At 41.2% G+C, this 23,795-nt stretch overlaps 1 protein-coding gene across 2 annotated transcripts in view; it reads left to right on the top strand.

Annotated features, from left to right (window-relative positions):
• Positions 1-23,795, top strand: part of FLVCR2 (FLVCR heme transporter 2) — a 55,400-nt gene that overhangs the window by 6,925 nt on the left and 24,680 nt on the right. For both annotated transcript variants that reach the window (XM_054970999.1, XM_054970998.1), the window contains exons 2-5: positions 10,848-10,989; positions 14,978-15,118; positions 20,369-20,436; positions 21,737-21,840. In XM_054970999.1, coding sequence (XP_054826974.1) covers positions 10,848-10,989; positions 14,978-15,118; positions 20,369-20,436; positions 21,737-21,840 — 455 coding nt within the window. The remainder of the gene's footprint in view (positions 1-10,847; positions 10,990-14,977; positions 15,119-20,368; positions 20,437-21,736; positions 21,841-23,795) is intronic.

The following is a 23,795-nucleotide window of genomic DNA, read 5'->3' as shown; positions in this document are numbered from 1 at the left end:
GCAGACAATGGAATTAGGTTACTGAGTTGCCCTTAGTGGGTACTGGATGGCATAGAAAGTTTAAGTGGACTTTATTAAGTAGGACAGTAAGTGTTTCTTAGGTGATAAAAGTCTGGATTAAAAGTCCTTTTATTAAAAGCCGTGATGTGGTTGGTGCTGTAATCTGGATACGTTTCTGCTGAGCTTCTCCAGAGTGCCAGTATTACAGCTGATCTGTACTTACAGTTCCTCCTTCCAGCTGAGTTGTCAGTATAAGTATAGAAGAACATTTCATCTGACATCATAGTTCTCCGCTTTGTAAAATCTGTCGGCTAGTTTATTTTAAGTCCGCTCTTATGACCCAGTGTGTATGTATTGTATCAAATGGCTGTCTCAAGTGATTTTTGTGAAGTGTCCTGCCCTTTGAGGCTCGCCTAGTGCTTTCTTCTAGGTGCAAGGCCAAAGTGTTTCTGTTCACCCAGGCTTTTAATTAAGGGGTCGATCTTTTAAAAGACTATTTTAGCCAGGAAAATGTTATTTTAGGTTATGTGGTCAGGATTTGATCTATGTATTTGTCCTGGGCTGGGGTTTTAATGCTGGTTTTTAATGAATATCTCTTAATGTTTTGCTTTTATTATTTTTATTTTGTAAGCTGTCTTGGGTAGGTTCTTGGAGAGGTGGCATAAAAATGTTGTAAATAAGTATAAATTAATTGAGTGTATTTCACTGTGGCTAGGGCAAAAGTTAGCTTAACTGAATGAAGCTGTGCTGAGACAATAGGATTTTCTAAGAAAAAAATAATGGGCTAAATCACAAAGGGAGATCATCACAGCCATCTGGGCTCTGAGAAGGGGAAGAGAGAAGAGAAGAAAGCGACAAGAATGATCAAGGGTCTAGAGACTGAGCCCTATGAGGAAAAGCTGAGGGCCTTGGGAATGTTTAGTTTGGAGAAGAGGAGACTGAGGGGGGACATGATTGCTCTCTTTAAATATTTGAAAGGCTGTCATTTGGAGGAGGGCAAGGAGCTGTTCCAGTTGGCAGCAGAGGGTAGGATCTGAAGCAATGGTCTTAAATTACATGCAGAAAGGTACTGGCTGGATATTATGAAAAACTTTTTCACAGTCAGAGTAGTTCAAAAGTGGAATCAGCTGCCAAGGGAGGTGGTGAGCTCCCCCTCACTGGCAGTTTTCAAGAAGATGCTGGATGAATATTTGTCAGGGATGCTTTAGGCTGATCCTGCACTGGGCAGGGGGTTGGACTACAAGGTCTGTATGGCCCCTTCCAACTCTGTGATTCTGTGGATAACACAATAGGGGTGCCTGTGACAAGTTGTAGGGAGGCCCTTGTTAAAACAAAATTGCACGGAATGGTCCATTGGATTGCATTGATTCCTTTCCAGTGGCTGTAGAATTATTTTGAATTTCTAAATGGCTTTTGGAATGCATTAAAACAAAGATGATAAGATATAAAAGCAACGATGTATATATAATCATAGTCCCTCACTAGAGATGCAGAAGCTGGCGCCAGAGAGTACTTACTATATCTGTAGATTAGGAATTTTAAGTGTAAATTAGAAACTCGGTTTTGCTTTGGAATTTGGTCTATGTTGTTCTTGCTGTATCCAATTTTCTCAGTACCTTTTAACAATTTATTGCTCATCATGTTGGATTTTTTTTTGCATTTTGCATTTTTTGCATTTTGTGTGTTTCTAAATTTGGTAATCCTAGTTCTATTGCACTGTTTGTTGGATTTTTCATGAAATTTGATGGTGTATTATTCTGTGTAATCTGCCTGGGTCTCAGTAAGAAAGGCGGGCTAGAAATAAAGTAAATAAACTCTATCCTTAACAATCACTAACTGTATTTAATAATTAATGGTTGTGTGTTTGTCACAGTGCAACACTCTGAAGCTATTCATAGACAAGACAAGAGTTTCTGTATACTTGCGGGGGAGGTCTTCTAGTATACTGAAAAATTTGATCTTTGTAAATTAACCAAAAGAAAAAGAAATGATGACCCCTTCCCAACTCCCTGGTTAGGAATGGATATGCATGGAGTGTTGACACCAGGGGAGTGAGTTAAAGAAAGAGGAGGAGCATTCTTCAAACCCCTGAGAATGTATAGAAATGGGGTCGAGTGGGATTTTCAAATTGTTTCCCCTCTTTCAGTGATTCCTCACAGATCCCCAGCTGGCCAACTTTGGAATATTGACTACCTGGAAGCTGCAGATCTTTCCTAAATTCTTATTCATGTTAGATCCAAAAACAAGATCCGTGTAATAAATACGTTCTATTAATTCCAGCCAAATTAACACAACATACTATTTTAGTTATTTTTTATTTACGTCAATAATAGTCACTTATAATTATTGCGCTAGCCTTTGCCTTTTTAAAATATTCCCCCCTGCTTCTGTTTTATTTACCATCCAGTCTAATGAAGAGTTCTCAAAAGCTTGTCAGTGTGTTGTGTTACTTTGGTCATTATAAAAGGTAGTACATGGAGTTTGTTGGGTGACCAGCAGCATGGCTGTCAGCTTCCCCCCACCCCATGTTGAAGGGCCCTGAATTCAAGCAAGAATTGCACCAACGCTTTTCAGAGGGAAAGCTGGTTGAAAGGAGCTTGCTTGTAGAGGCAGGGCGTGGCATCCTGGGTTCTGAGTGTGAAAAAGAGTTGGCTCATGCTGATTTTCAGGAGCAGTAGGGGACTGGCCAAGGTCTGGGTGACTCGCATTGATTTGCCAATGTTGCCCAATGAATTGGGAGTCGAAGATGGAGTTCCTGCAAAGGAGATTTCCTCCTTTCCCTTTCCATTGATAAGAAGATAGAGCTTAGAAGGGCAAGGCAAGATGGGGGGAAATGAGAAAAAGGAGATGGAATATGAGTGGTTAGGAAGCAAAGAGTTCACAAGGTGGCATTGGCAGCTAAGTAATAAGTGTTGCCAAGTCTCAACTGACTTACAGCAACTCCTCATGGATTTTTCAAGGCAAGAGCTGAGTGGAGTGACGCTGGTCTTCCTTGATAGGCTCCTGCAAAGTCATGACCATGGCTGACTCTGCTTAGTTTCAAGCTCATAACAATAATAGGATGGCTCTCCCGGTTATGACAATATACAATAGGAAAGAAGAACCTTACCTGGAGAAATGTAAATGCACTACTCAACAGTACTAGCAGAGAGAATCATTTATCAAAATTAAAGTGCTCAAGTGCTAAACTTTCAGAACCATTCATATGTTGCGTATCATAGTACGCAAGATAACACAACTTAAAAGTAATAAATATTAATACAAAAGTTGTAGATTTTAATATTTATTACTTTTAAGTTGTATTATCTTTTCAGTAACTGATACTGTGGACTAGATCCATGCCCCTGAGGAAGTCCATTTTTGAACGAAATCTGTGTGATTTAATAGCCGGCCCCAGTTCAGGCTTGGAAGATTTTGCCATTGTTCACTGGAACATCTGTGAAAAGAATAAAAGAGACAACAATTAAGAATTGGATATAAGATTCTCTACATTAACAAAGGACTTACCTGTCGGATATTTTTCAGACACCCTTGGATTTGTCATGTTGTGATTATTGGGGTGAACTGAGTGATGTTTGTTCCATGCTGAATGTATTGGGATTGAATATTTGTACTATGATACGCAACATATGAATGGTTCTAAAAGTTTAGCACTTGGGCACTTTAATTTTGATAAATGATTCTCTTTGCTAGTACTGTTGAGTAGTGCATTTACATTTCTTCTGGTAAGGTTCTCCTTTCCTATTGTATAGTTTCAAGCTCAGGCTGGTCTGGGCTAATCAGGATTGGCAGCAAATGATTTCTCTTAAGAGCAGGCAAGGCTCTAATGTGAGATTGGAGGATATGGGTTTGCCTCGCAGGTTGCTAACAGTTCGCCTCTAACTGTGGTTCCTCCTGGTTTCAGTGCGTGGTTGAATGAACTGGAATAGTCTAATGACAGGAGATGTTCTCTAATCGTTGCAGTTCGGCCTTTGGTCTCTAATTGGGTCAAACTGTGAAGGGTGTGTTGGAGTCATGCAGAGTCTCAGATGTGGCTGCTGCCAAAATAACTAAGTAGATACGAGTCTGAGGAGCAGTTAAGCAACAGCAAGGCATAAACGACTCCTGCCTATGTACCAAGTTCTAAACAGCAACCTTTCAATCTTATTTTAACCTTGTCTGTGCCGGGTTTCTTTGCGGGGTCAGATGCTTTTGTAGCAGCACGCCCAGTCTCTGCAACCCACACGTACAAGGAATTCCAGCCTGCTGCAGTCTCCTGCTTATCCGCATGGCTGACAGCTGCAGAATATGCATGCTTCTGCAGTAGCTGCATCAAAATTTCACAGAATTTCTGTTTCTGAGGGTTTTTTTGTTGCAATGACGTAGTTGAGACCTCATAGTGGACAGGTGTGTGTGGGGAGGGGGGGTAGGAACTCCTGTATTTTGTATTAATCCACTTACGGTGATTAGAAGATGTTTCTGTATTCGTTTTTATTGTTAGCAAGTTTTAGAATGGCAACCAGTTGCAGTGAAGAGGCACATTTGTGAAGTTTAGTTGAATAGGTCTGTGAAGTACGTTATGTTTGTTAACCCATGCCCGAGCATTGGTTAGTAGGTTGTTCCATGTCCAGTTAGAGTGTTTTCTTCATACTCGGCTTTTTGAGGTCCCTTTCAGCTGGGCAGTGTTTGATTGTATAGAAACAGTGCTTTTATCACCCTTGGTGCCTTCCTGGTCTGTTCCTGAGTTATTCATCTACATGATAGCCGCTGAAAATAAAATAGAGTCTTTAGGAGTAAAAAACGGCTTTAGGATGAAATTATCATTCTGGTTTGATAGACGGAGTTGTTGTCGGGTTGGAAGTCTGCCTGGGAAGTTTCTGAGCTCCATGGAATGCACCTGCTTCACACTCGGGGTCAGTGCAAATCTTAAATTCCCCCCCCTCTTGACCCTGCAGAAAGGTTTCTGCTGACTACCATTTTCCTTGCAGAATATTGCTTTTTACCTGGGAACATTTCTGCACATGATTATTTCAGATGCTGGATTTATAAAGGTTCAATATGAACAGTGCTAAAGACAGGTGTTTTAATATGGGGCTTAACTTACTGATCCAAATGGAATCCTTTCTATATTTAGAAAGCAATAAATGATATTTATGTGTGGTGAATGTAAAGACTAGCAAATCTGTTTGTGCACCTTGCAGGGAGGTATCCTGGAAAGGAGGGACATGACTGTGGTACTCACACATGATGGTTTGGTTTGGCCATCAGTTGTGTATGTAAGAGGGAGGTAAAGCTTATTGCAGGTACTATAGACTTTGCATCTTCTTTCTTCAGGGCAATTTCTACCTTGAAGAGGCTATCTGGAAAGGGTCAGGCACACACGCCCACCATCCATAAAATATGCATTTTGTTATAAATTATTAAAAACAATAATGTAGGAGCTGGACCTGAAGAAGGATGCTACGCAGCTTTTATCTGATGTGTACTGCTTTTCAATATCTAAGTTAGGCCATTAATTTTAGAGTAACCTCTTGGTAGATGCTAACATATTCAGGTAATGCAGATCAAATAATTGATTAATATCTTTTCTACCCTTGGAAAATCCCTAGTTCAGTTAGCCGTTTTCTTACAAAGCTGTACTTACAACACAGATTGTATTGTGTATATGCAAAGGGGAGTATGGGATCTTGAGATTTTCATACAAGTAAAAAGGAAGTCAGGCATGTAGATTGTGATGTGTTTGTATCTGTGGAAAGCGAAATGGTAAACTGTGTATAGCTAATTGCGTGAAGGGGGCTAGTGGGGCTCTAGTGTGCTTTCCCCAGTTTTTTTTACTGTGAAAAAAGGAGGTTTCTTATTCCAAGAAGTGTCTAGGACTTCGTACCTGGGTGTGGTGGTGACCACCCTTCATAAATTCTTGTGTGTACTTCCTTCATAGCTCCACCTGACTCCCAGATTCCTTTCTTGGTATGCAAAATTGATGTCTTCACTGAAACTATGAAACACTGGAAACATACAATCAGCAACAGGAGTTGCTACAATCTTTGACCCCTTCCCTTGAAATGTTCTGTATCCACAGAACCAATTTTTAAAGTAATTGCAGATTTGTAAAGATCAGCAGGAGTATGCTCAAGGGAACATAGAAACTGGGTGGAAATGTGGAATGCCCCACACCTTCGTACTTAGAAGATCTGTTACAAAATAAGATTTTGAGCCTACAAATTAAAAAGATAATACACATGGCAAGCATGTTGAAGTTTAGGATTGAGTGTGTTACACTAGTTACCTGAGAAAATAAAAGCTGGCTGCAACACATACTTTAAGTAAAAATGAAACATGTTCTCAGAAAATATAGCAAAGGTTTGCAGTGTGCCAGGCAAGTTTATATTGCACATCTTGCCCAGACAAACGTGCATTGGTTTTCTAAAAACCTGAAGGGCTTGGCTAACCTTGTCTATTCCTTTCCTATAAACAGACATTTCGGTTTCATTTTAATTATGGCAAAATGCCCCCCTGCCAAAAAAACCCCAACCCTGTCTGCCTATCTCTTTAGCAGTCATCACTGAAAGGTGACTGCTGGCTGCTTTCAGAAGTGACGGTAATAGCAGACGTTGTATTTTTAACAAACTTAATTTTATTTATTTTATATTCTGCCTTTCCTCCCAGTGGGAATCCATCCAAAGTGACGAACATAGTTCTCTCTGCCAGTTAATCCTCACAACAACCCTGTGAGGAAAGCTAGGCAGAGATTGTGTGACGGGCCCAAGGTCACCCAGCTTCCGTGACAAAGTGGGGATTTGAACCTGTGATTTTTAGGTCCTGTCCTGACACTCTAGCCACTACATCATACTAGCGTACTTCTTGTATCAGTAAACAGAATGCAAAACTAGCATTGTTGAGAAGGTTCCTGTCTTCTGTTTTTTACCTATAATCTAACAACATTCACAAAGGTCTCTCTTTCCGAATTAAAAAAGTGCTCTTAGAACTGCTTGTACAAATGCCCTTTGTCTTCTGCTCTACCAACAAAAGTAAAATCAGAGGCTGCCTGTTAACTAGGTGCAAGTGCAGGATTGCCCACCATAACACTAAAGAATTTTGACTGAGTTGCCTTTATCTCGCGGTGAATGCACCAGCCACATGTTTGTGTCTGGAGGTCAAGAACTTGTAAACTGAAGAGATAGTAAGAGGGATATTTAAACTTCAGGCTTTCTCTGATCTATCATATGCTGGCACACTAGCTTCTGGAACAAAAGTAGCTAGCATGAGATTCAGGATGTGCTGCAGATAGACTGGCTGTATGAACTGCCAGGCAGTTGCCCAATGCCCAGTGGACTGGCAGATGGTGGGATGCCATAACTATTTTTAATCTTCTTGTAGCCTTGTTCTTTCGGACCCAAAAATGCCCCTTTGAGAACTTTTTAGTTAGACTGTGGAACTTGATGCAAGTCAATTCCCTTTACAAGTGATTGAGAGACACAGAGAGGTGTTGGCAGGATGTAAAGACATTAGCTGATGGCATACCAATCTGTACCTGACTCATGAAAGCTTATGCTTGAATAAACTGATTAGACTTAAAGGTGTTCGATGGTTGTTGTGGGTTTTCCGGGCTGTATCACCGTGGTCTTGGCATTGTAGTTCCTGACGTTTCGCCAGCAGCTGTGGCTGGCATCTTCAGAGGTGTAGCATCAAAAGACAGAGATCTCTCAGTGTCACAGGAAACGTCAGGAACTACAATGCCAAGACCACGGCAATACAGCCCGGAAAACCCACAACAACCGTCGTTCTCCGGCCGTGAAAGCCTTCGACAATACATTAAAGGTGTTCCTTCATCTTTGTTTTACTTTATCCCAGATTGCTTCTGTTTACAGTGGCATGACTTCCTATGACATTGGTGCAACCCCACTGACAGAGCCAGTTTGGTGTACACTAGTTTGGTGTAGTGGTTAAGAGCGGCAGGACTCTAATCTGGAGAACCAGGTTTGATTCCCTACTCCTCTGCTTGAAGCTGGCTGGGTGACCTTGGGTCAGTCACAGCTTCTCGGAGTTCTCTCAGCCCCACCCACCTCACAGGGTGATTGTCGTAGGGATAATAATAACATACATTGTAAACCACTCTGAGCGAGCGTTAAGTTGTCCTGAAGGATGGTATATAAATTGAATGCTGTTGTTGTTATCTGTTAGGCCAAGTATAAGTCTGTGATGCAGTCCTAAGGATGTCATTCAGTTTGTTGCTACAGAATGCATAGAAGTGATTGTCCCACCTTCCATTTGAGCTGGGTATGTCAAAAAGAGTAAGAAACCATAGCAAGAAAATGGAGGATTCTTTGTCTTTTAAATATGGGCAAAGCTACAAGTGACGAACGACACTTGAACAGCAAGTGTATTTCTCCCTGTTCACTTTCCCTCCACTCAATCCACTTGCCGTTCAAGTGTCATTCGTCACTTGTAGCTTGGCCCTATGTGGGATGTGTAGAATACTGTTGTGTGAGCAAAATAAATAGTAAGTATAGCAAGATCTAATGCTGCAGCTTCCTGGAGGACTACTTTACACTGGCACAGGATGGCCTGTAGACACATCAAGCTTGTGATTTGCTGCTATGCTTTTCCTCTCTCATCTAAATTGCTGATGCATATGTATACAGAAACATAAATACATTCCTAAAAACCTTACCCACACTTAATGGGAAGGGCTTTAAGAAAGAGAAGAGCTGTGGTCCAGCATCCTGTTTCCACAGAGACAACCCAGCTGCCCAGTAGATGTCCTCAGAACGTGTACAACCCAGGCGTAAAGGGCAAATTCACACCCTGTTTTTCAGAGGTAAGCTGCCTCTGAGTATGTAGGCTCTATTTAGCAGTTACGGCTTCTAGCAATGGATGGAGCTATCATGCATGAATGTGTCTATAGGCCATCCTGTGCCAGTGTTCATTTCTTGTGGAGTTTGATCCACAAATGAGCATACAGTCAATCTTTTCTTGTCTTTGCTGAATAGGTAGAACTTATCTACATACAGAATCAGCATCCCCCTGTCAATTTCCTGGCTGCCCCAAATGGGGAAATTGATTCTGTTTCTCAAGGTTAGCAATGGCTAGGGTGTTGGATTATGGCATTCGTAAGTGATTCCAGTTCAAATCCCTTCTTTGGTTGGAAATATATTAAGTGTCTGTTCCCACTCTACAAAACAGTAATAGTTACCTAGTATGATAGTTTGTTGAAGATTAACACAATAGTGGTTTGAAGACATTTTCATACTGAGAACACTATATAGTTATTTTTTTAAATAATACAACTTTTATTCAAATATAAACAATACAAATTTAAAACAATATATATAGTTCTTGAACATTTTTCCTGTGAGCTAGAAGTTGGTTTGTGTACTAAAACCAGTTATTTAACTTTTGACACAGTGTAATGAGGTTGTGGATCCACATAATCAGGCAAATCTGTTCCCTTTCAGACCATCTCAAGATGTGTGACACTATGATAATGGTGAACTCCAAGGCACCCTGCTTGTGAGATAAGGAAGAGTTTCAGGACAGTATGTGGCTGATGAAGAACTCTTGACAAACATTGTGGGAGTTAATGATTTGTGGCTTAGATGGTATTCTTGGCTCTGCAGTGGACATTAGTTCATATCTGAAAGGTCAAATGTGACATAAAGTGAATTCCAGAATTTAAATTTTCCCCAACTGAATACAAGAGAGGGAACAAAATTAGATTAATTCCACTCATATTTTTCATATTGTAAAGGCTACCTATATTTCAGTCTGCAGATTCTCAGTAGCGCTCCTATTTTGCTGGTATTATGAAACCATTTGTACAGCTAGCAAATGGTATTGTTGTGATACAGACTGTCCAAATCAGCACAGAGTCTCAGTCTGTTGGTCAAGATAAAGGTTATACTGCCATGACCAGACCAGTTTATAACCAGGAGATTGAGGGCACTGGTAAACATGATACAGTAGATTCTTCCTTTCTTGCCCAGATCCTTTTACAGTGCTCTTCTTAACAGAGTTATTCCTTTCTAACTCCATTAAAGTAATTACATTTAGAATGGTATAACTTTGCTTAGGGTGGCACTTCTAGTTACCAATTCTCTTAATTTTGAACACAAAGATCTTCTGGAACATGAAGATGAACAGCCTTGAAACAAAAGGCAAGTCATGTTTAAGTTGGGATGTGCTAGAGGCAATACAAAATTGAGCAGATATGAATGTAGTTTCAAATTATTTATGGACAAAATATGAGGCAACCGATCCTTCCTACAATAGATGCTTACTTCAGGGGATCTCTCAGTAGGTTTAGTATATTTTTAATCTTTTGTTGAGCCAGTTTAGTGTGGTGGTTAAGAGTGGCAGGACTCTAATCTGGAGAACTGGGTTTGATTCCCCACTTCTCTGCTTGAAGCCAGCTGGGTGACCTTGGGTCAGTCACAACTTCTTGGAGCTCTCTCAGCCCCACCCACCTCACAGGGTGATTGTCATGAGGATAATAATAACACACTTTGTAAACTGTACTGAGTGGGTGTTAAGTTGTCCTGAAAGGCAGTATATAAATTGAATGTTGTTGTTGTTGTTGTTGTTTTGAGAGACCAATCCTAAGTAGGCCTGCTCAACAGTAAATCCCATTCCCCCTCCCAATGAAGTGTAATCCAGGAAAATGTTTTTAGGATTGCTGCCTGAACTTCTGAAACAATGTATATTTTTGCATTGGCTTAAACTGTGACATCTGGAAAAAGATGGAATAAATAGGGTAACTGAGTCCAGAACACACACAGATTAATGCAATTTCCTTCTACATTATCTAACAAAAGAAAAGACAAGTGTTTATGACGGGATGATAAATATCATCAAACGTTTTTGTTTTTTAGCTTGGCATTGCTGTGGGGTTCCTCCTTCCTCCAGTGTTGGTTCCCAATGTGCAAGATAAGGAGAAGCTAGCCTACCACATAAGCATAATGTTCTTTATGACTGCAGCTGTGGCATCGGCACTCTTCATCTTGGTTATCTTTGGTGAGTAAAAAAATACAGATGTTCAAGCCTATTACTCAGCATAGAAGCTGTCAGATTAAGCAATATGGTATAGACCAAATGAAGCTCTAAAATCAATACAAGAAGAGTTGGGTATTAATCTTAGTGACATCATATTGTATTGTGATAAGGAGTGGAAAAAATGAAACATTCCTTTCAGGTTACCTTAGAAACTTGGGAAAGATTTAAAGAAGTATGAAGCCTAGGATTGACATCTCTGGCATCGATGATTTGTAATTGAGAGTTTTTGATGACAGAAATGTTTGGTGACCCAACTGTTTGGTGTGAAAAAAGGTATTAAGCATTGGTTTGAAAGTGATCAAATTTCACTGTACAAAGAAATGGATGGACACCATTTGCTTTTGAAAATTTCAAAAGAAAATGAGCCAGTATTTTATAGATTACAGCAAAGCTTTTGACTGTGTGAATCATGAAAAGCTATGGAGAGTCTTAAAAGAAATGGGGGTGCCACAACATCTGATTGTTTTGACGTGCAATTTGTACTCTGGATAAATGGTTTCCAGTTGGCAAGGGTGTCAGACAAAGATGCATATTATCTCCCTACCTGTTCAACTTCTATGCAGAGTATATCATAAGGAAAGATGGATTAGATCTAGAAGAAGGTGGAGTGAAAATTGGTAGAAGGAACATTAACAATTTGAAATATGCAGATGACACCATGTTACTGGCAGAAAATAGTAAAGACTTGAAACAGCTACTGATGAAGGTTAAAGGAGAAAGCATCAAAGCAGGATTACAGCTGAACATCAAGAAGACAAAAGTAATGAGGAATTACATAATTTTAAAGTTCAGAATGAGGAAATTGAAATTGTTCAAGATTTTCTATTCCTTGGCTCAATCATCAACCAAAAGGGGGACTGCAATGAAGAAATCAGAAGATTGAGACTTGGAAGAGCAGCTGTGAGGGAGCTAGATAAGATCCTTAAAGATAAAGATGTCTTTCTGGGAACCAAGATCAAGATAATCCAAATTATGGTATTCCCCATTTCCATGTATGGATGTGAAAGTTGGCCAGTGAAGGAAACTGACAGGAAGAAAATTGATTCATTTGAAATGTGGTGCTGGAGGAGAGTTTTGCAGATACCATGGACATCCAAAAAGACAGATATTAGATCAAATCTGAATTCTCCCTAGAAGCTAAGATGACAAGACTAAAGCTATCGTACTTTGGTCACATCATGAGAAGACAAGATTCTCTGGAAAAGTCAATAATGCTAGGAAAAGCGGAAGGGAGTCGGAAAAGAGCGAGACCTAAAATGAGATGATTTAACTCAATAAAAGAAGCCATGTCCTCCAGTTTTCAGGATCTGAGCAAGTCTGTTAATGATAAGATGTTTTGGAGGTCTTTCCTTCATAGGGTCGCCATAGGTTAGAGGCAAGTTGATGGCACACAACACACATAATGCATGTATTTTGCGACTATTCAGTATTAATTCCCTTTTGGGAACAGATCTTAGTTGTGATCAGAGAAGTGACAGGCTATGGAATATTAACATTGAGTTCAGTGGGCTTAGTCTGAAGTAACTCTGCTTAGGATTATGCTGTAAGAGACCTGAGAGTGATATTGTTAGGGTATCTAAAAATTGTGTGGGAACAGACAGCGTTGAACTAGTTACTGCTTTACAGCTCAATTTTATGGAGAATTACTCCAGTCTAAGACCATTGGCTTCAAGGAACCGTAAAAAAGAAGGAACAGCCAAAATAGATTTGCAAAAAACTGGATACTATTCATTGTAAAGTGGAAATCAAAATTTCTGGATAATGTATAATGTATAATGTATGTGGCATTTTCATTGATATACATTATAAAAATTACAGTAAAATGAGATGGAATTGAAGGGGGAAGTTAAAAATGTATATGTATATATTATATTACTATAAAACACCTATGAACTGTAAGTTACAATAATAATTTTATCTTGATCTGAATTCCTGTAGCCATTAGGACATTGCTCAGCACAAAGCAGGAAAGGAAGCTTTGCTACAGTAAAACTCCAGGAATATGTTTGGCCTTTAGCTGCCTTAAGCAACTAGGTCAACTTTTCCAAAGCTAGCATTAATCAAATTTAATACCCTGTACATTGATGTAAGGTTAAGGCTTGCTTTGAAAAAGAGGGAATATGTGATCCTAAGGCCTACTTCTGATTGCGTAACAGCAGTCTCCTATGTCTGACTGACCAACATGACTGGGTGGATGATGCTGATTAGCAGCATTTTCTGTCTTCTGCATAACGGACACATTCACAGACTGTCCTGGCATGTGCGGTTGTTAGGGGAAGTAAGGGTGGATGAGAATTATGAATGTATTGTGCAAGGTGCTCAGTCATGCACATAGGGTGAATGGAAAGAACAGGAAATGATGTTGGCATGGCCGAAACCTCTCAGGACACAAGTCTGGTTGAACTGGAGGAGCAGAAGAGCCAGAATTCAGGTCTCCAGTGCCCTAAAGGGTGTGATTGTCAGGGTTTGTCAGTCCCTTTAAACTCTCTCATGCCTGTCTTTGGAGGACTTTGGAGGAGGAACATGGAAAGGACATTATGGAGCCATCAGAATGTCTACCTCTCCCCCAAACTATTTTACAAAGTTGTAAAATCACCAATAACTTCAACAGGGATAAAGTATCTCGTTCAGTAGCATATCTGTAGCATAGTGGTTTTGTGGTTGGGTTGTGAATCAGCATGCTGCTGGTTTGAATCCTGCCACTCCCGTGAGCTCAGTAGGTGGCATTGGGTAAGCCACTCCTCTCAGCCCAGCTCCCCAGCTGTATTGCGGGGATAATAATAACACTGACCTTGTTCACCGCTTTGAGTGGGCCACTAATCTGTCATTATCTCCCTCTCAAAAATCTCCTTTAAGGGGGAAAAGTCCCTCTCCAACTTGTTCTTTCCTTAACCTTAAAATCTTTATTACTGCCATAAAAAAAGATAAACTGCTTTTCTCCAGTAATCTATCATTACTTAGGCCAATCACTTTTAAGCCTTTGCTGTTTCCCCCCACCTCACCTGCAGAAAGCCAGGTGGTATCCTGGATTGTACAGAAGTGATGGCAGTGCCAGGGAACAAACCAGGATTAAACCAGAATGTGTGTATTGTTCACCACAAAAAATCAACAGTGTGGTCAATAAACTAACTTTACACTGTCGTTAGTGGAGTGGTCCATGTTCAGATGACCATGCGGACTACCATTGAAACCATGATTGCATGCTGCTTTTGAACCAAGCCTGTGATTGTTTTAAGGAACTTGTCCTGAGTGGTGTGTGACTGCTCAGGAGTGCCAGACACATTCTAGGAAATGTTTTTTGTTTATGGAGAACAACTACCTACTCTGGCTTGGGGAATCCCTGGAAATTTGGGGGCAGGTCTTGGAGGAAGTTTGGGGAGACGAGGGAGCTTAGTGAGAATGTGATGCCTTAGAATTTGCCCTCTGAAACCACCTTTTCCTCCCAGGGACCTGATCTATGTAGTCTGACATCAGTTTTAATTATGGGAGAACTCCAGATAACATAGGGTTGGGGTAGGAAAATGGGAGAAGCAATATTGCTATATTGGGATATCACTTCTGGGTGTGGGGGGGGACCCTAGAAGAGACATAGGGTAGCTGTAGGAATCTCCAGAAATAGTTTCCAGCAATTTCTAGAGCTACCCTATGTCATTTCTGGGTTTTCTCCAGAAGTGACATCAAAATGTAGCTGATGTTGCTCTTTTTTTTTAAAAAAATTATCTTGTTGCCAATCAGAGCGGCAGGCAAACAAAGCTGCCAGAAAAGGCCTGACCGCCCTATTCAGAAACCATGTGGTGGACAAGAAGACTTGCACTGTGAACATCACAGTTTGGGTGCTAATAAAGATTTGTTCCGCAAGATTCTACACTTGTGCCACCATGATTGCTGTCTATTACCAGGTACACTAAATTACTGTGTCACTGACTTACGCTTCTGTGCTTGTTTTCAGTTTTCCAGGAAAAGCCACAGTATCCTCCAAGTCGGGCCCAGGCCTTGATCCACACAGCAGCACCTGAGGAATATTCTTATCTGCAATCTATTCTGCGACTATTTCACAATGTCAATTTTGTGCTGTTGGTAGTTAGTTATGGTGAGGTTCCCTTCTCTGTTTGGAAAGAATTCAGAATAACTGTTCTTCCTTAATTTATTCATTTTATTTATGAGAATATTTTGACTGTCTTTGTGCGCTCAAGGCCATAAATATAGTGATTAAATATAAAGAAGTGATGTATTGTCGAAGGCTTTCACGGCTGGAGAACGATGGTGAAACCCCCAACAACCATAAAGAAGTGACTTTGACACATTCCTGAATAAAAGCACAGGCATTCTAAACCAAAATAAAACTAATTCAATAAGTTATTTAAAAAAAACAAATTTACATTAAGTTTGTTTTATTTATTGGTGATTTCATTCCTACCTCGCTTTGCTCCACAAAGTGGCTTACATTGTTCTCCTCTCCTCATAGCTACCCTGGAAAGTAGATTAGGCTGAGTGTGTCTGACTGGACCAAGGTCACCTAGTAAGTTTCCATGGTAGAGCAAGGATTTGAACCCAGGTGTTGTAAATCCTAGTCTGTTACTAACCACTACACAACATTGTGCAGTCCAATACCAATACTTGCTTGAGGAGATTTGCTGCCAGTGTTACATCCAGCATTTAGTCATCATTTAATGCATCCCCTTTCTTGGCTTTTCAGATTATTCAGAGCCAGTTTGGTGTAGTGGTTAAGAGTGGCAGGACTCTAATCTGGAAAACTGGGTTTGATTCTCCACTCCTCTGCGTGAAGCCAGCTGGGTGACCTTGGGTCAGTCACAGCTTCTCGGAACTCTCTCAGCCCCACCCACCTCACAGGGTGATTGTCGTGAGGACAATAATAACACACCTTGTATACCGCTCTGAGTGGGCGTTAAGTTATCCTGAAGGGCAGTATATAGTTTAAATGTTTTTGTTGTTGTTGTTATCCCTGCCCTAGTTGAGGGTTGTATGTGATTCTATTTCTTTTTGGCCTTTCATTTAAGCCACAGCTATATATATTTCCAGTTCAGATTGTTAATATTTCAAACATTCATTTCTTCCAGAAGATGCATGAAAAGCGCTGATTCACTTCCTTATTATTTTTTTCTAAACACGATTACTACAGTTTTAGTTTTCGTCTCTCTTGCCTGCAACTTCTTCTTTTACTACTTTATTTAGTCAGTCAGTCTGTTTCTACTCATTTGTCAGTACCAACAGAGCAAACTCAAGAGCATATTTAAAACAACCAGGGCCGATTCCAGACGGCCCTCCTCATGGCGAAACGTCGCTCATTGTTGTGTGGAAAACGCGAAATATCGTGTTTTCTCGCGCGAGTTTTGCACGATGTCGTGCGGCATCGCGCAAAACTCGCGTGAGAAAACACGATATTTCGCGTTTTCCGTGCGACGACGTGCGACGTTTCGGCATGGGGAGGGCTGTCTGGAATCGGCCCAGGTTAGGCAATAAAACCATCAAATGCTCTATGGAATAATAGCCTTGACCAACTTCTGGAAGGCCAAAATTGAGGTAGCAAAGGTAACAGGACAGAAGAGTCTGCCACTACTGGGAAAAAAAGCCAGTTTTACCCAGTATAGTTTTCTTTTCCCATCTTAGTTCACTCTTCTCACTATCTGCCTACCAAGCAGGTGAGAAAATGATCAACATGCCTCTTGTTCCCTTGGGGTTCTATTCAGCTATAGCAATCACTTTGTTTGAGGAATAGCTATAAAGCAGTTTTTAAAAGAGAGTCTTCATACTGGTCTTTGAAATAAGGCTTCAGTTTTGTTGAATAACTCAAGCTGGATAAAGATGTAGTGAATCCCTTTTACTCTTTTCATGTGTACAGTCTAGTAATCTTCTTGAGGTAAAACTTGTTTTGCAGGGTGTTTCAGCATTTCTTCATCCTTTCACATTTGGTACTGTGGAGTCTTTTTCTTTCTATGTCCAGTCATCTCTGCTGCTCTGAGCATCACAATTAGTTACTAGAGACAGTCCTAGTATTGTTCTACTTCTGAATTCTTTTGAGAAAATGGAGAAGAACAACTTTCAGAGAGAAACCTTGGTTTTTGCCCCTTTAATTTGGAGGAATGGGATTTCGAAGAAAGCAGCAAGGATCAGTTACTAATAAGTAGCCCTCAAAGGAATGAAAATGGACCTTCCTGAGAGATTTTCTCACTTTATCTAAGGCATTTGATTAAATGCCAACTGATGGTATCAGAATATGTTTAGTCTTTTCCGGTTCCTGGACTTGAAAAAGACTCCTTGTAATCTCTTTCCCCTGTCGTCCTTGACGTGCAGTTTTGTAACAGAGATACAGGGACTGCAGAATGCCAAGCGATTCAAAACAATCAACCATGAGGGAAGAGAAAGGTTCATTTTAACAGATGGTAGATGTCTTTTAAGAGATTTGTAGCCATATAGTACTGTGGCTAAATTAGCTTTTTATAATGCTAGGTATATTTCAGGGAAAAAATTGTTTTGTCTTAAATTGTGATAGGAAATTTATTAGGTTTTTATTCTGTCTGTTCTTCAAGGATCTCAGGTCATGTACATGGTTCCCCCCATTTTGTCATCATAACAGTCATGTGAGGTGAGTTAGGCTGAGAGACTGTGACTAGCTCAGTGTCACTTAGTGAGCTTCATGACAGCGAAGATGTGAATCTGGGGGTTTGAAGTGTCCTCTAAAAATCTAGGGGACAACCAGGAACTGGATGTTTTGGGGAATTATGGGTTCCCGCAGAAGGAGATAGGCAGGGAAATCATGTTCCACAAATGTAAGTCTTTGAACTTGTACTAGTTGGGATCCAAGCCTGGTTGATTAACCACTATACAACACAGGCTGTTGGGAATGGAAGTATGAGTGAAAGCATGAATTTAGTAATAATGCTGCTTTGGGGGCAGGTGATTTCTCCCCCTAGTATAATAATAATTTAGGATAACGAGGTTCAGAGAAAAGATGGGACATTCATGCATCTTTGGGTTGACACTACAGTACTTGCTAATAGCGAGGAAGGTGTTTGTCACATGTTATCTTCCATGAGGAGCTTGCATACTAATGAGAGGTGCACCTCAAGAATGCATGGGGCAGGCAAGGAAACTTTTCATATGATCAAGATTATCAATATGGTCAGTTTATGGACTTGCCTTAAGTACGTCCTGCAAAACTTGGATTCTAGTATTGCATGTGGCTGCCCAACTTCCCCCTTTATGTTTCCAAATTCATCTTTTAAAAGAAAATTATTGTTAGTTACATAAGAAATGGACCTCAATTGTACAGTTACTGGCTCCCATAATAAAAAGTACATTTGCTTTAAGGTGGCTTCTCTTCAAATATACAGAAGGACTGACTGAGATGCTATGTGTTGTTGTTTTTGTTCACGCATTGACAATAGACTTCCAGATTAAGCAACTGTAAAGTCTTCTGCTGATGTTAGTCACTTGCAGTTGGGGAGTGGGGGTGAGATGCAGTTTTATGGGAATGACACATACAAAGGATGAGAGCAGGAGATATCTGACCATTACAGTTTCTTGCCCGAGATTTGGCATCAAGGCTGTTCCTCAGTGCCTCTCCTTTTCTGTGAGAAGGCCTGCCAAAAGAATATGTTGTAAAGGGCAAGGTACACTGTTCCTCTCTATGTTCTTTACAGGTCTATTGGAATGTGTTCTGTCAGCTTCCTGCCCATCTTATCACTCCCTTGGTAACTGACTTGCTGATTGTTTTAGGAAGATGTCGTAGTCTTTCCTGTTAGGAAAACAGAAATGTTAGGAGGTCACTGCCATGTGGCACACTTGCACTTAGGGGGTTACTTGCCTTGTTCTTAAAATTTCTTCTACTGTATTACCCATCTTTGTAACTTTCCATTCTGCAGCTTGTGATACTGTGTGTTAGATAAACTATGTAATGCCTTCATTGCCTTAGCAGTTTTGAGGAAGAGTCACCCCATACCAGTTTTGGATTCCTCAGCAATGTGACCAAATTATTATTCTTATTGTGGATGGGGTCCTCAGTAGCAGGCAGCTTTGAAGAGAAAAGCAGGCCCTGACCTAATCAATACTGATGGTGAATGAAGGCATGGATGTCAGCAGAAATAATTAGGGCAGGCAGGTCACCTGATTGTAGTCTTCTTACTGTTTCCCTCTAACTAATAAAAACTCGGATACATCCATGGATTTTTAAAAAAACTTCAGAGGAACTTGTCAGGGACTGAATCAGGTTGGAGAGATGGCACAGGGAGAGGGAGTTTAACACTCCCTTTCCCCTGTGCTGTTTTTCCAGTCTAGATCTAATTGTCCTATATTGCAGCAGAAATTTTGCCCCCTCCCCTGAATTGGTAATTTTTGCATTAAAAAAATATCAAATTCCGCACTAATGCATTAACACTTCCGGTTATTATTCTGGTCTAGTTTTCCACTGTAAAAGACTCTTCCTTTGGAAAATCATAGCAGCTTTTTCTTGGATGCTTATGGATTTATGTGGAAGTATTCATAGATCTGGGCTACTGTGATCTTGCTAATATTCTCTGTTGGCTCTAGATGAGGGAAATGGGTTGCAAGTGAGGTCTCGGCCAAGAACAACTCAGCAGCTCTGAGTGCTTTTTGACCCTGATACGATGACTTGGGTGGGGCATCTCTTAGTCACCTGGTGTAATTGGTATCTCAACTCTGACTTATCAGTGTGGTATATAAAAGGGAGATGTTTGTGCTGCAATAAAAGTGTGCTCTGTCAGGTTAACTTGTTTGGCTTTAGTGGGTGGAACATTAGGGAACGTCCAATTAATTTATACCATTTCCTGTAGGAAGTCATCTGAAGAAGCGGGACAATTAGTGCCACATTCTGCTTCCAAGATTTTTACTTTTTATTTTTTACTCTAAAAGTTTGAACTTTTTGACTTTTTACAAGCTTTCAGTTATTTAGTTTTGGGCAAAAAAAAATTAAATCACACATTGTCTTCTTTGTGGTCGTTATCTTGATTCTTTGTCTTCATTTAGCATTGTTTAAGGTTTGTCTCTTCAGTAAACCAAGTACACAGTTGCAGGAAGAGGAATGGCTTGTGTGTATATTTAGAAAAAACATCTGAAGTTTTGTATCAAGTTGGTGAGGGGAAAAACTAAAATAAATAGGACAAGAATGCTGGTCTAAGGGTACCACCGAACTCTGAGAAGGGTTCAAATGCCAGTTCAGTTCTGAACTCTCTGGATGACCTGAGACAAGCAACAGGTTTTTAGATAGACTTCTATGCTGGAGGGCCTGGCTGTTTAGGTAGGCATATTGCCCCTGTAAACTAGAGCATGCTATGATTTGGCTGTCTTGTTATCGGTCTTCCAGGCTTGAACACAGGCTGCTTCTATGCTCTTTCAACTTTGTTAAACCGCATGGTGATGATGCATTATCCGGTAAGTGACTCCATTCAAAAGTTTTGCACTGATTTGCCTTTCTCTTGATATCGAGCTGTTCAAATATTGGCCCTTGCAAAATGATAGACTTCTGTGATATGCTGCTCTGGCATCTCCCTAGTAAGGAAAAGAATGAAGAATTAAGGTGGGCATCTAAGAAGGCATAGTTGAGGCTTGAAATTGCCTTTGAACCTCTCTCACTATATTTGTTTGATTTTTCTATAAAGTAACTGATTTCCCCCCACAGAATGACAAAACAAAAATCAAATTGCTTATGTTTTGTTTCAGGGCAGTTTTGGCTCTGTGTTTGAATTTATGCTATCTGTACCTATTATACTGTTTATGTCGTGTCTCAGCCACTGATTGCATTAACCTATGCTATGTAATTCCTTTTGATTCTCAGTGAGAAAGGTGGACTATAAATTATAAACAAATAAACATTGATGACACTAACTCAAGTAAGAAAATATTACCACTAATAAAATAAAAAGGGTGAGAGTGTATGATCATTTTGGAAGTGGAAGAGAAGCTTCTGTAAAACTAATTAGTATTTTCTTCCAGGGTGCCAAGTTGTACTTTTCATCTCTGCCCTATAGTTTCATTCTCATGTGCAAAGTAGGGCTGAGACAGCATGATTTGCAGAAAAGTTGCTGGAAGGTGCTTCACCCAGGGTGTGCATGTGTTCTCTCCCCCCCTCTCCCCATTCCCCCCACGAGTAGGGGGGAGGCACAGTGAAATGGGAGAGGCAATTCTGAGGCATGTGCATGAAGTGCACCTGTGCCAACCAAATAGCTGGAAAATGACATCATTTCCTGTGTGATGTAGGAACACAAACCCTGGCTTGCCCCTGCAGGGCTTGGCAACTGGATTCCTTTTGCAACTCCCTGCTGCCCAGCTGCTGGTACGGTTACCAACTCCGGAGATTTTGGGGGTGGAGTCGGGGGTGGAGGGAGCTCATGGGTGTAGAATGCCATAGAGGTCACCCTCCAGAGTAGCTCTTTTTTCCAGAGGAACTGAACTCTGTTGTCTAGAGATCATTTGTAATTCCAGGAGATCTCCAGGTACTACCTGGAAGTTGGCATCTCTAGCTGCTTGCCTCCCCAGTAGGGATTCCAAAATCCTTTTCTAGTATCCAGTGCCAATACTGATCCTTGTGAGACCCCAGTGCTCACTTCCCTCCATTGCAAAAACTGTCCATTATTGGCAATTGCACCTGCCCAGCCTACCCTTGCAATGAACAAACCGTTTTCTTGCAAATGAAGATTAGCTGTCCTCTCTCTTTTTCTTTGTTTTACTTCAGGGAGAAGAGTTGAATGCTGGCAGGATTGGTCTTACAATTATAGTATCTGGCATGGTTGGAGCTTTAATTTCAGGCATCTGGTTGGACAGAACAAAAACCTACAAGTAAGTCCTTTGTACCACCTCCTCCCCTTTCTGTCTTTGGTTTGGAGAAGGGAAAGGGCCATTAGCCTGATAATACGGGGGGAAATTCAGGTATATACCAAATCTGGTTATCCAACCAATAAATGCTGAAAGGCGGGGCGGGGGGGGGGAAGGCAGGAGCCCCTCAAAGTTGCCACGGTCTTGGACTTTTACACACAAGTTGCCACTTGGACTTGCAGTATGGCTGCAAGTCCCTATGGGGAACTCATGAAAAATGTAACTTGTAGTTTGCTTTATAGCACAGAAGAGGTAGGAATATTTAATCCCTTCTGTTTCTGCTGAACACATGCCTTATATTGAGCCAGACCCTTTTGGTATATCATGACACCTATTTGCATGACACCTACTACCTGATCGTTTTAACAGGACTTGCTGGGGATTGAGCCTTGGACCTTCAGTATGCAAAGTAGATGCTCTCCCACTGCAGTAAGGGCCCTCCCCTGAAAATGCCCTCTCCCAGTCTATTTATCTCCAGTTAGATTCACTTCCAGTTTCAGAACCTGATTGGGGAAATTGGTATCAAATAATTGCTTTCTTCCTCAAAGCAAGTTTAGGGCAGCTGTTTCATATGGTGATGCTGTGTCCTTGTTATCAGAGTGCTTTAACTTGTGTTCATGTGTGCAGTGTAAAATACCTGGAAAGATCTAGATGCATGCTTGCTATGCATGTGGGTCTCATTTAAAAGACAATGGCAGAAAGCCGTATTGAGGCAGAGGGGAAGTCCCCCCTTTTCACCAGGTCTTTGTAACTGGACCACTGCCATAGATAATGGCTCCTGGGGACAGGGAGGGGGCATAACACCTGTGTGCCAAATCAGATGAAATATTGGGACATCTGTGATTGGATCCTCCTGTTGTTTAATACTGAATAATAGCTACTTAGGACTAGAGATGGGCACGAACCTAAATACGAACCAAAAAATCTCAAAAACCAGTCCGGTTCGGGGTTCGCGAACCAGGGTTCATGGAAGCTCATTTCCATGAACTTCCACGAACTGGACTACTGGTTCGTTTGGTTTGTATTAAAGGGCCAGTTTAAGTGGCCATTTCCCTGGGGGAAATGGCCATTTAAACTTTTCCTGCCACTTGCAAGCTGCAGGGCCCTTTAAACGGCCCACCCCCAGCCCCCTCCCAAGCCCCAGCACCCCACTTACCTTCCATCTGATGTTGGGGTGGTGGAGCGGTGGCTGCCATTTGAGGGGCAGAAAGGGCGTTTTTGGCCTTCTCTGCTGCATGAGCCTGCAGGGCAGTGAAGGAGGCCTCCATCACCCCAGCATCAGAGGGAAGGTAAGTGGGGGGCTGGGGCTTGGGGGAAGATGAGGGGCTGGGGGTGGGGGTGGGCACTGCAGTTTGGGGAGTTTAAAGGGCCCTGCCGCTTGCAAGGGGCAGGACCCTTTAAACTATCAGCTGGCAGGTGGGCCCTTTAAACGATTAAATGCCCCCTTCCCTGCTGGAAAGGGGCATTTAAACCCCACAAACCATGAACTGGTTTGTAACTGGGCCAGTTTCATGCCAGTTTGTGGTTAGTGGTTCGTGGAAACCCCACGAATCATGAACTCTATGGTTTGGTTTTTTTCTGGTTCATGTCCATGTCTGCTTAGGACCTTGATTTAGATCAAGGCTGCATGGGGAAAGTGAGGAAGGTTAACTATGGCACTCTTTTGCATACCTCTCATGTACCCATTCCCTTTCATAATGGAGTTGATGGAGCAAGAAAGGAGGATGAGGAAAATAATATGCCTGGATCAACACAATGGGAGGTACTCTGGGCAGAGTTACATGATATCATGTAATCCAGTAATTTTAAAGCTGTTACAGATAGCAGCTGCTGGGGCTGTCGTTTTCTGAGAGAGACTGGGAAGGGGGGTTCCCTCCTCAAATTGCCACTTGCAAGCTCCAGTGTGAAAGTTGGATGAG

This window comes from Eublepharis macularius, chromosome 2 (assembly GCF_028583425.1).
Source record: "Eublepharis macularius isolate TG4126 chromosome 2, MPM_Emac_v1.0, whole genome shotgun sequence".
In the NCBI taxonomy this organism is placed as follows: Eukaryota; Metazoa; Chordata; class Lepidosauria; order Squamata; family Eublepharidae; genus Eublepharis; species Eublepharis macularius.
Note: the sequence above shows the minus strand (reverse complement) of the source record. Positions and strands in the feature narration are given on the sequence as shown.